We start from the raw sequence: 12634 nt of genomic DNA on the forward strand, positions 1-12634 counted from the left end.
CTGGGCCTTCCAAATTGCCTCTATCCCCACACTTCTCTACTTAAATGCTGCCAAAGTGTCCATTGTTCTTCAAAGAAAAGCAAAACTCCTTTCACACAGCCATTCTGGCCCTGCATCCTCATCCTCACCTCTCTGCGCTGGGCTCTGTCTGCCCAGGTCACACTGGCCTCCTTCCTGGCATTCATATTCACCACGCCTACCGCAGAGCCTGTGGGCATGGAGGCCCCCATCTAGAAAGGTCTTCCCTCTCCCGTACTTGTCCTTTCTGTTTCAGTTCACAGAAGCCTTCCCCAACCTGTCTGCCTCATGTACCTCCCCCTGATGATGGCTCTCGGGCAGTGTACTTTCGGTCTCCCAGGAGCACTGAATACAGTTGCAACTGTACATTTGCTAGTGTGACTACGTGGTTAATATCTGTCTCCCACGCTGAATTTTAAGCTCTGTGAGAGAAGAGACCGGGCCTGTGTCTGTCCACCCACTGTATCACCACTGGCGTGGACTAGAGGCTTTGTACATATCAGGTGGAGGCACAGACTGAAGGATGAGCACACAATTTCAGGAGGACGGTCTTCTTCCCTACCGCGTTCTCTGTTTTTATGTTTGCTCCTGTGTTTGTTCCGCTGAGAAGGTCCTGGGAGGAATGGGTCCTGCTTCTTGAGCAGTCCTTGGGGTGCAGGGTGCCAGCTTGGAGTGAGGCAGAGTTGGCACCTCCTGGGACAGAGCTTTACCAAGGTGAAGCTGTCCTAGGAACTGTTTCAAGGTGTGGCCCCAGCGCCCCTGGAGATGCGCTGAGCCAGTGAACAGGCTGCTAAGAGACGGACATGGTTCTTCCAAGCTTGGGAACGGCGTCAGCCAGCTCAGTAAAGCACACCTTCCCTCGTCCTGCTTCTCTTCTTCCTCGCCCTCGCCATCCTGGGCTTCCTCTTCCAACTACATTTTTGACACCTTAATCCTTCTCTCAGACCCCACGGTATGGAGCATCCAGGTGGATGCCCTGTGATGCCCCCCAAAGAGAAAAACTGCACCTGCAGCTGAAGCACATAGAGCTTTGAGAGGAAGGTCCCACTACATGTCCAACCAGTGGGCAGAGCTATTTTAACAGTGATGGCGAACCTTCTGAGCTCGGCGTGTCAGCATTTTGAAAAATCCTAACTTAACTCTGGTGCCATGTCACATATAAAAATGTTTTGATACTTGCAACCATAGTAAAACAAAGACTTATATTTTTGATATTTATTTTATATATTTAAATGCCATTTAACAAAGAAAAATCAACTAAAAAATGAGTTTGCGTGTCACCTCTGACACGCGTGTCATAGGTTCGCCATCACTGTATTACAATCTTGACTGGGACTACAGAAGGGAATTCACACTCCCTCTACTTCATTCTGATCTGGTTAAAGCCCACCATCAGCAGTAACGATTTGAGTTTTCAGATACCCACGTCAAAACTGTATTTCTCAACATTTTTGAATGATGGGCTTCTTAAAGAATCTGAACCTTCCTCCCAGAAAAATGCACATGAGCATCGGTTTGCTCTTCGTTGAGGGGTGCTCAGAACCCTGAGCCCCATCCATTGATTTCATGTGAAGAAACCCTGCTTTAGGGAAGCAGGCACAGAGGACACAATGAGTGGGCGGTAACAAGGAGAGCATCAGGAGCCACACTGTATAAGGAGCAGGTGAAGGAACAACTAACTCTTAAAGGATAAGCAATCAAGGATGGAGGATAGGAAGGCATAGCAAGCGGAAGAGGAATTAGATGCTGGTTCCTGTAGGATCTCTTCTGTGGGTGCCATCTCTCATTTCCTTGGGCAGATTCAACTGTCCCCTCTTTGTGTTTCTGTAGCCCCAGGAGTATGCTGCAATACAAACCCATAAAACCCTACGCCTTTCATCTAAAGGGCCAGATAGGAGCTCCACTACGGCATGACAAGCCAAAAACAAAACAAAACAATAAAACAGTGCTGGGAGACCACACACCCATCCCTCTTTGCTTTGTAAAAATCATTCTCAGCTCAGGTGCTGGGCTGGTTGTAGACCAGAGGCTGTAGTTTGCCATCCCCTGTACTAGACTGCAACTTACTGCTCAGTCCATCTCCACCCTCCCAGACTGTCAGCTCAGGTCATAACTTATTTCACCCTGGGGTCCCCGTTCTAACACAGTTCTGGATACACAGTCAAGTTTAATATATGCACAAAAAATCCTGCTCATCTTCCAGGACTGAGCTCAGGTGACACCTCCTCACAGTCTTCCTTCAAACTGATTTCTCCTCACCCTGCAGTAACTGCTGACTACTCTTAGGCGCCTGGTTATGCTGTGTGCTGTGGTTTCCACCCCCCCCCAGCTCAAGTGACTTAAAATGAGCAGCTAAGGAAACCAGAGAATTCATTTCTTGCCAATTTTTCAGGTTGGTTTTTCTTTCTTACGTGAAATAACCATTTACTATGGATTTCCATAAGCTAGCCTTTTAAAAGTCTTATCAAAAGTGGGAATGGCTCCAAGAAATCTGTTAAATATTCTTGTGCAGCTGTTCAGATCTTAGCGTTTAAGTAGTTTTAATTGCAGATAAGAAAACAATTCAACTCTGTGGGTCTTACTTACTGCATCTGTGATGACTCTTTCTTAAGCTCCTCTAAAGACTGAAAATTGGATGGAGATATCTGGGTCTAGAAACTACCAAGAAAGACTGAAACAAGATTTGCCAGGGTCCAACCCCAGCAGGTCCAGGGGTCCCCAAAGGTGTGGACGGAGTCGGCAAAGACTATCCACCCTCTTCCTACGGTGGAGTCCTATCCATCCTGAGAGTGGGGCTTACCTAGGGGTCCCTGTTCGGGTGCCAGATGCCGGGGTCCAATCCCAGCGGGTCCAGGGGTCCCCAAAGGTGTGGACGGAGTCGGCGAAGAAGGAATGACACGGAGACAGCGTTCAGTTGATCAGCAGCCTAGCCAGGATCTCCAGCCAGGATCTCCAGCCAAGTTCTGGTCTGGATCTCCAGAGAGGTTCTGGTTTGGATCTTCAGCCAGGTTCTGTGTCCATGTTCTCTTGCTAGGTTCTCCAGCCAGGTTCTGTCCAGGTTCTCCAGCCAGGTTCAGTCACCAGGTTCTAGTCAGGTTCTCTTGCCCATTTCTGTAGTCAGGTTGAGTCCAGGATCTTTTGCCATGTTCTCTCCAGCGAAGTTCTTCTGTCTCTAGTTCTGTGTAGGTTCTGTGCCTCCTGGTTCTGTCTTCTTAGTTCTGACTTGTTACATCTGTATTTATACCAGTTGATTCCAATCCTATCAATCTCTATTCCAAAGGTTAGGGTGTTTCTTATCTCCATTCCAGGGAGTAAAGATTATGTAGCTTAAGCATGATTGTTCATAGTTAAAGTGATTAATTACCCGCCTGGCACTTAGTTAAGAGGTTTTATTCCCTCCCTAACTTCAAGGGAAAATCCCTACCTGGGGAAACAACCTTTCTCAGAGAGGAGACCTTGGTTAAAACACATAGTGCCAAGAAGGTGAGCAAACATATTAAGAACAGTATGCCATATATGCCAGGTCCTTTGAAACAGCAAGCATGGACCGGCTCCCGGCAAAGATTTTGTCACCCACGGTTGATTTTCCTTGCCATTCTTTTGGGATGAGGATGGCGTAATTTGAGAAAACATCATTTTGCAATTCCAGAAGGCAGATTTCTAAAATTATCAAATGGTATAGTCAAAACTTGGTGGTGTGGATGCGGTTTTCCTTCATGTCCTCAGCACAGGAAGACCAAGAGAACAGCCATGTCCCATGAATATCCTTGCCCAGATCATAAACTCATTGGCATCGATATTCCCCAAACAAGGTGGAGTCATCACCAAAATGAAAAGGGAACCCTTATATAACTTCCAAAATATATAAAGAATTCATACAACTCAACAAAAGGAAGACAAACAATCCAATTAAAAAATGGGCACGGGACCTGAATAGACACTTTTCCAAAGAGGACACAGGGATGCCCAAGAGACATATGAAAAAAATGTTCATCACTAATCATGAGAGAGATGCAAATTAAAATGGCAATGAGGTATCACCTCACACCTGCCAGAATGGCTACCATCAATGACTTAACGAACAACAAGTGAAGATGCAGAGAAAAGGGAACCCTTGTGCACTGCTGGTGGGAATGCAGACTGTTGCAGCCACTGTGGAAACAGTATGGAGTTTCCTAAAAAAATTAAAATGGAACTGCCCTTTGACCCAGCAATCCCACTTTTGAGAATATATCCTAAGAATCCCCAAACACCAAGCAGAAAGAATATATGCACCCTATGTTCATAACAGTGTTATTTACAATAGTTAAGATCTGGAAACAGCCCAAGTGCCCATCAGTAGATAAGTGGATGAAAACAAAAGCTGTGGTACATTTACATGGAATGGAATACTATGCAGTTATGAAAAAGAAGGACCTCTTACCCTTTACAACATCATGGATGGACCTGGAGACCATTATGCTAAGTGAAGTAAACCAGTCAGAGAAAGACATGAATCACATGATCTCACTTATTTATGGAATCTAATGAACAAAATGAACTGACGAACAAAAAGGTCCAGAGGCATGGATGCATGGAATAGACTGTGGAATCTCACAGGGAAGGGGAAATGGGAAGATATTAACCTAAGAACTTATATGCATATATGCATAGCCCAAAGACACAGACACTACTGTGGTGAAGGCCTGGTGTGAGACAGGCTGGGTGGGTGGGGGAAAATAGAGGGCATCTGTAATAATGTCAACAATAAAAAATAAAGTTCAAAAAAACAAACCAAAAAAAGAGTGGAATGAAAATTTATATACTACTAGCTAAGAAGTTTGGGTAAAAAAAAACAAACAGAGGGAATTAAAGTGTGTTAATCTTCTTGTCTGATATGGGGGAAAGCTACCAATTAAGCTTGCTGAAAAATAAATTTAAAACGAATTTTAAAAAAGAGGTAGTCCACTCTTACCAAGGTGGCCCAGTTGGTCGGGCATTGTGCAAAAGTTTGCTGGTTGGATTCCCTGTCAAGACACATGCCTGGGTTTCCGGCTTGGTTCCCAGTAGGGGGCATGTAGGAGGCAATTGAATACTTTTCTTCTCATCAATGTTTCTCTCCTGTTCCCTTTCTCTCTCTCTCTCTCTGAAAATCGATTTTTTTCAAAAAGAAATACTTTTTAAAAAGAGGTAGTCCATAAATGTAATGTGGTATCCTAGTGGGATCCTGGGACAGATAAATATTAGTCAGTAAAAACTAAGGAGATCTGAATAAATATGGATTTTAGCTAATACTAATGTATCATTAGCTCATTAATTATGACAAATGCACCATACTGATATGTTAATAGTGGACACTGGGCAAGGAGTATATGGGAACCCTATATCTTTTCAGCTTTTAAAAAAATCTAGAACTAAACTAAAAAGTTTACTAATTATTTTTAAATAGCAGTACTCCCTGAGGAATTTTATTAAGATACTAGAGGCCCAGCGCACAATTAAATGGTGCACGTACAGGGTCCCCCAGGCCTAGCCTGCCATCAGGGCCATGTCTGCCGCCCCGCGACGCCTCGCATGCTCTGTGCATGCTGCCGGCACCCTGCAACGCTCCTAGCTTGCACCCTTCCCCTGCGCACCACCTGCCCCTCCCGCCCCCCTCCCCGCCACGGGCCATGTGCACCCCCACTCCCCCCCCCCCCCCCCCCCCCCCGCATCCGCAGCAGGAGCACCTCCACTGGCCACCTGGGGACCCGCTCGGTGCTCACCGCTCCTACCCATCCCCCGCGCCCTCTCGGTCAGGCAGACCCCTGCCTGCAGGGGCCTTGCTGCGCCCTCTTCGCCGCACGCCCTCCCCACCCGCCCCCAGACCCCCGCTCCCCACCTCCCCCCTCTACCTCCCCACCCCCGCCAGCCCTGCGTGAGCCCCGCATCACCATGCAAGCCTTTTATGATATAGATGTAGCTTTTAACCAGATGGGGAAGGAAAAGGTAAATATTTTTAAAAATTTAGTCAGTTCAAGAGAATGCCTTAAATTAGAAAAGTGTCCACAGGGAGAGAGGTTGGCAATCAGAGTACGTACCAAACAAAAAAAATGGCAAAATTAAGGGTTGGGTTTTAAGGATACAATATCTCTTGTTTCTCTAATTAAACATTGGGCTGCCACCCTCCAACTCCCTCTCTCACTCCTAACTTTTTTCACTCATATCCCAGGCAGCTTATCAGTGATCTATGAGTCAACCCACCAGTCTAAGAAATATTAACTGATTCCAGGTATAAGACCCTCAGTAAGTGCTATGGGACCAAGACCTGCAGGCTGTAGGTGCTTAATAAACATGTGTGGCGAATGTCTGGGCCATGCCGGGGCTAGGAAATGAGCTCACCAGGGAGCTCAGAACCACACCAACAGAGATTCTAATTTAATGGTCTTGTGTGGGAGCCAAAACATCAGTATTATTGTGAAAGCTCCCCAGGAGGTTCTGACATGCAGCAGGGTTGAGTATATAGGTTGAGTCTATAAGACGAACTAGAGCAGAGGATGCCTAAATGTTTGCAAATCGATTAACTATAACAGCGGCACAGGTGTGGGAATTTCAAACCACACTACCGTTTTCTCTCCCTCCAGTGGTGATTGATTCACTGTGCTTGTCTCCAGCAGCTGAAATGTGCAGTCTGCTTCAAGAGTGAAGGATGCCAGGAGGAAGGAGGGGAATCCTGTGACCACCGTGCTCCAGATGGTCAACAGAAGTGCTCCTTGTGAATCCAGAGAACATTTTAGTCCTCAGGGAGGAAGGATGTATTCTGGAGAGAACTTTAAAAAAATATGTTGACCTTCTCTCAACGATTTATAGAACAACTAGACAGAATGTCGGCAAGACTATAGAAGACTATAAAGAACAATACCATCAACCAGCAGAATCTAATAGACATTTATAGAACACTCTACCCAAAAATAGCAGAATACACAATCTTTTCGATTGCTCATGGAGCACAGACCAAGAGAGACCATGTCATGGGCTATAAAACAAGCTCCACAAATGTATAGGAATTTATATCAACCACAGTATATTCTCCAACCGCAATGAATCAAACCAGAAATCAGTAACAGAAAGATAACAGGAAATTGTCCAAACACTTGGAAACTAAACAACACACTTCTAAATAATCTACGGGTCAAAGACAAGGCGTTAAAAGAAATTTAAAACTATGTTTAACTGAATGAAAGTGAAAATACAATATATCAAAATATGTGGGACCCAGATAAAGCAGTCCTGAGTGAAATGTATAGCAATAAATGCCAACATTAGAAAGGAAGAGATGTCTCAAATAAATAACCTAAGCTCCCACCTCAAGGTATTAGAAAAAGAAGTGTAATGTAAACCCAAAGCAGGAGGAGGAAGGGAATAATAAAGCTAAGAGTAGGAACCACACAGAGGCCGATCAGAGAACATCCTGTGAGCACAAAGGCGGGGACTGGAGTGGTGCAGCTGCAAACCAAGGAGCACCAAGGACTGCCAGCAACCACCGGAAACCGGGATGCAAGGAAGGACTCCCTGCAGGTTTGGGAGGGAGCACAGCCTGGCTGATACCTCGATTTCAGGCTTCTAGCTGCCACAACTGAGACAATAAATTCCTATTGCTGTGAGCCACCCAGTTGATGGTGCTTTATTCCAGCAGCCCTAGGAAACAAACTCAGCTTCGGGGGAGGTAGGGGAAAAGAAAGAACAAGGGAAAACCTGATTAAGCCAACCGAAGGCAGACATTATTTTTAAAAATAGCAAAAGAAAAAGGTTGTGTTTAATGCATACAAAATAAATAGCAGAAATACTTTCAAATATACCGGTAATTCAAAACTACAGACGTATAAAACCCTACTCCCGGTGAATAAAACACATCTTTTTAAGCTCCAGGAACATGTATAAAATTATCAGGGCCCCAAGTTTCCAAGAAATCTCAAAAAATTTTGAAGAATCACACTCATACAGACAATATTCCTCGATCAAAGTAGAATATTGTTTATCTATGAATTCAACTTCACGCTAAGAGATATGCATAGTACACTACAAGGACATATCATGTTTTACTTATACTGCAAACACAAAAGAACTGGAACATGGAGTTGTTAGGATGTGAAAGAAGAGTCTTGGCCAGGATGGGAATGTAAATTAATATAATTTGGTAATATCTGCCAAAATTTAAAATACATATTTCCCCTTTGCCCACCAATCCATTACTAAGAATTTTTCCTATAGATATACTTATGAATGTGCAAAAAGAAAAGTGTTCGAGGATTTCCATCGCAGTAGTGGTTGTTATAGCAAAAGATACAAAACTGTTAATGTCCACCAGGGTGGGATGACTAAATTGTGGTCTTCTCAGATAACCAAATATTAACAAGAATGACGCAATGTCATATGTACTGACATGGAAGAGCTCAAGATCTGCCAGATGTGAAACAATGTGCATAGCCAGAATTATTATTATTATTATTTTTGTTATTCCTCACCTGACGATATTTTTCCATTGGTTTTTAGAGGTAGTGGAAGGTAGGGGAAGACACAGAGAAAGAGAAACATCAATGTGAGAGAGACATATCAATTGGTTGCCTCCCGCACGCAGCCCCTTAACCAGAATCTAACCCTCGACCATTCAGTCCACAGGTCAACACTCTCTATTCACTGAGCCAAACTGGCTAGGGTGCAGAATCATTATTTTTTTATAAAGAGAGGAGAGGTTTTTACATTTTAGAAACATATCACGAATCTGCTAACAGTATTTGCTTCTGAGAAGACTAACTTTTAAAAATATATTTTTGTAATATATCTGCATTTTACCTTGTTTATGTATTACTACTCTTCAAATAATAAATAGGCAAAATTACTTATTCATTTAAAATGCAGCATCAAAAATAAAATGAAGTCCCTAGTGAGAAGCTAATAAACTGCAGAAATTCCAAATTCCTTTGCACATTCCCTTTAAATCCCTTTATTGATGAACTGTCAGGGCTGACATGTCTGTGCAATTAAACCAGCAAACACGTTCAACAAGGTTTTTAAGAGGCTCTGCACCTGACTGGGACACGGAAAGGTTCTCGCTCAGAGAACTGCAGGGCAGAAACGCTGCAAACAAATGTAAGACTGCTTCCTCTCAGGCAACCAACTCCATGAATCCTGGCCACTTCTGTGATCTCTCTCCCCATCCTATTCCCAAAGGACACACCAAGCGCAGCTTGGCCCAGCCTCAGGAACTTCCCACGTGCTACTCTTGATTCCTAGGATGCTTCTACTCCCCCAACTCCCCCTCCCCTCTGCTCACCCCCTGGCATCCTTTCTATACGCCCCCACCCAGCAGTCACTTGGCTTACTCCCTGGATTCACTCAGATCTCTGCCCCAATGTCACTTATTCAGAAAGCCCTCACCTGACCATGTAATCTGAAATAATACTACCCTGCCAGCCCCTCAATTCCTTCTTACACTGGTTTATTTTATTTTTTCATCACTTTTCACTACCTGACATGTTTTTCCTTGTTTATTTGTTTGCTCCCTATACTAAAAGGTAAGCCCCATGAGGGCAAGGTTTAATGCTATCCACTAGTACCTGGTAGCACCCAGGAGGCACTAAAAAATGTTTGTCACATAAATTAAATAAAATTTGCAAATGGGAAATCAATAGCAATAGTTTTCCTTTATGTTTTGGCCACACCCCATCTACTGTAGGTTATTTTTTTTAACTGCAGTTTTTTCTCTTCTTTTACGCCTAACCAATGATCAAAGCTAGGGCAAAAAGAGAAACAGATTCAAGAATGGAGCAAGAACTTGTACCATGATTTTGGCAAAATTCTCCAGGCTAACTCATTATAGGTTCAAAGTCAGCATTTATTTTCTTGGTCATTCAATCATAAAAGTTAGGGAAAACCTTATTTTCAGACAGTATGAGAAATAAACACCCAATGCTACTGAAGTGTTCTAAAAGCAAGGATACATTTAAAGAAGTTATTTGATCTAAGCCAGCGATTTTCAAGAATTTTTAAAACATGCAATACCTGACTATTTAGTCAGGGGCACTGACCTCTTTTCTCTTAGATTGTCAAATAAAGAAATGACAACAGTCAACACAATAGTCATCTGGTGTGAAGGGCCTGCTTGAACAATAAATATATAGGTCTTATAGTAGATTTACATCTTATTGATCATGTTGCCTAATAAATTTGCATCTGATTGGTTAATTTCTGGTACCAGAAATCCTTATATATAAGTATAGACACCTGATTTTTTTAAAGTCACACTGGAGCAAAAAGGGTTGGTAATTACTAATTTTTTTGTAGACTGATGAAAATTATAACTATTTTCTGTCAGATCAGCCAAAAAAATATTTTTGGTGTGCCACAGAATTTTAGTATTTAATGTATGTGTGCCATGAGATGTAGTCTAACATAACTCCTCCTGAATCAATATGACTTATATTTCTCCTGTTTTCACTGGAAAGGTGGAAGAGTGCATAAATACTGTCCATCTTACATATCTTCAAACACTTAAGGACCCCACTCTAACCTTCTCTTCTCTAGAATAATTAAGCTCTCTCCTATAAGACCATGGCAATCATCCAATATATTTTATTGTCCTCTTAATTTTGAAATACTGCAAGTTCGAATCAGATATTAAAAATAGTTCAATTGCGGAAAGTTCTGCTCCTCTAATATTTAAACCTGCCTAATTACTATACCTCTTTGCTTGTTATATTTTAAACAGAGCAGAGAATTAGGAAACAACTGCTTTTTCGAGCATCTGTCACCACTGACCCTGGGTTACCTTGGCAGAGTATGCTTACAACATTTACCTTCGATTATTAAGTGCTCCAGTGACATTATTACAAGAGGGGGCAGGAACAGTGTCAACCTAATGAGGCGGCAGATTATATCTGATGGTCTCCATCTGAAAATCAGGGCAGGCCAGGCTGTCTGCTAATCAAGTCACCGAAGGCCCTTCACCCGGGGACAACAGCAGCCTTTGTCTACACCTGAGAGGAAAATGAGCCGCGTCCTTTCTAGTGCTAATAAGTTTAGTGGAGACGGGTTATGTTCCATGGGAAAGGCCAGGCTCCCCCCTTCCAGGGCAAGTATCCAAAGCGAAGGGCCAGAACCCATTCCTTCCAGAGCTGGAGCTCGAACCGCTTTGCCGAAGGCTGACACTGTGTCTTTGTGCTCAAAATCACCAGCTCAAAATCATCAGTTTTCACAGTGCTTGACATGGAATAGGGGCTCCATGGGTGTTTACTGTATACATGAACGAATGAGTTCTTAAGATTTACATTTGCCTCTACACTTCCAGGTAGCCAGAGCAAAAGGGGAAATACACTGGCTTGCACAATTTCCATGTGTGAAGGAGAGAGAAGAGAACACTCTTCAGAAGGCACAGTGCTGCTGCAAACATTGTTTTGGAGAATGCTGAGCACACGCTTCCGTGAGTTTTTAAAATCCTCTGCTGAAAACCCACGCAAAAGGCCAGAAACAAGTCCATGACCTTTACGGTATTTATGAGGTAGAAAGATCTGTTGGTCACACATGGATTTCCCCATCCACACCTGCTTATGGGGCAAAGATCAAGGGCAGTAGCTTCATCTCTGCATCCTTAACAGCCAACATGAACGCACTATGGAGTCTGTTATGCTCGCACTGGCTGCTGAGCCTGGAACAAGAGACCACGCGGAAGTTCCCACAGCAGGTCATTCCCACAGTAAATGTGGTTTAGGAAGGCAGCCACAGTTTCCCGGCAAGTGGTAAGATCCCATTTGCCAATGATGTACAACTAATTCTAGACTTAGTTTTTCTTCCCTCGGTACTTAGTTAGCAATGACAAACAGGGGTGCAGCAAAGAGAACGTAACTTGGGGTTTAAGAAAGAACTATTTCATTGAATAATATCGCATACTCTCTCAACCCAGGAGAAAAGAATATACTATATTGTCCTTGCTTCTAAGCAGGATAATAGAAACTGGAGAAAGCACTAAGCCTTCCAAATTTTGGAATTTAATGATACTCTAAAAAGTGAAAAGCCTGATAACTCCAGAGTCAGCCAGGTTGCAATGAAACAGATCATCTTACCTGCTTTTTGAGGTAGTGTCATTGATAGATGTGCCAAAGCACCCACAGAACGGTTGCATCAAAATCTAACACATGTATTCCTTTGTCCCAGCAATTCCATTTCCGGAAATCTATCATAATTAAATAATATAAATATCTCTATAAAGTGCAAAGATGAATGCATAAGGACTTATTTGTAGCATCTATAGGTATTGTTTGTGAAAGAAAACTCAAAACAATCTAAATATCAATGAACAGAAAGTCGACTAAATTAAGCATGGCATCTTTAAAGAATTATAATGATTGTTTCAGTCTTACACACACACATATTTATTGAGCATCTGCTATTCTGAGCTTGGTTCTAGGTGCTTGAGTAACCACTCAACTAATGGTTAAGCCTTTCTCTACTATTTGATTATCCAACTTAAAAGAAAATGTCATTTAAACACATTTAAAAACCAATCATTATTCTTGCTGTGTATCAAGGGATTTTTCATTGTCTTCTGTCTCCCAGCTCTTACACACACAGAAAAAAAAACAATGAATCTTCTTTCCTTCAA

The 12634-nt window shown here is 42.9% G+C and overlaps 1 protein-coding gene across 1 annotated transcript in view; it reads right to left on the bottom strand.

Moving 5' to 3' along the window:
- The window catches only part of LYPD6B (LY6/PLAUR domain containing 6B), a 77641-nt gene extending 65448 nt beyond the window's left edge, over window positions 1-12193 (bottom strand). The window contains exon 1 of the mRNA XM_036320372.1: window positions 12096-12193. Coding sequence (XP_036176265.1) covers window positions 12096-12117 — 22 coding nt within the window. The 5' untranslated portion in view covers window positions 12118-12193. The remainder of the gene's footprint in view (window positions 1-12095) is intronic.
- Between the last annotated feature and the right edge of the window lie 441 nt (window positions 12194-12634).

This window comes from Myotis myotis, unplaced genomic scaffold, assembly GCF_014108235.1.
Source record: "Myotis myotis isolate mMyoMyo1 unplaced genomic scaffold, mMyoMyo1.p scaffold_m19_p_8, whole genome shotgun sequence".
NCBI classification, from domain to species: domain Eukaryota; kingdom Metazoa; phylum Chordata; class Mammalia; order Chiroptera; family Vespertilionidae; genus Myotis; species Myotis myotis.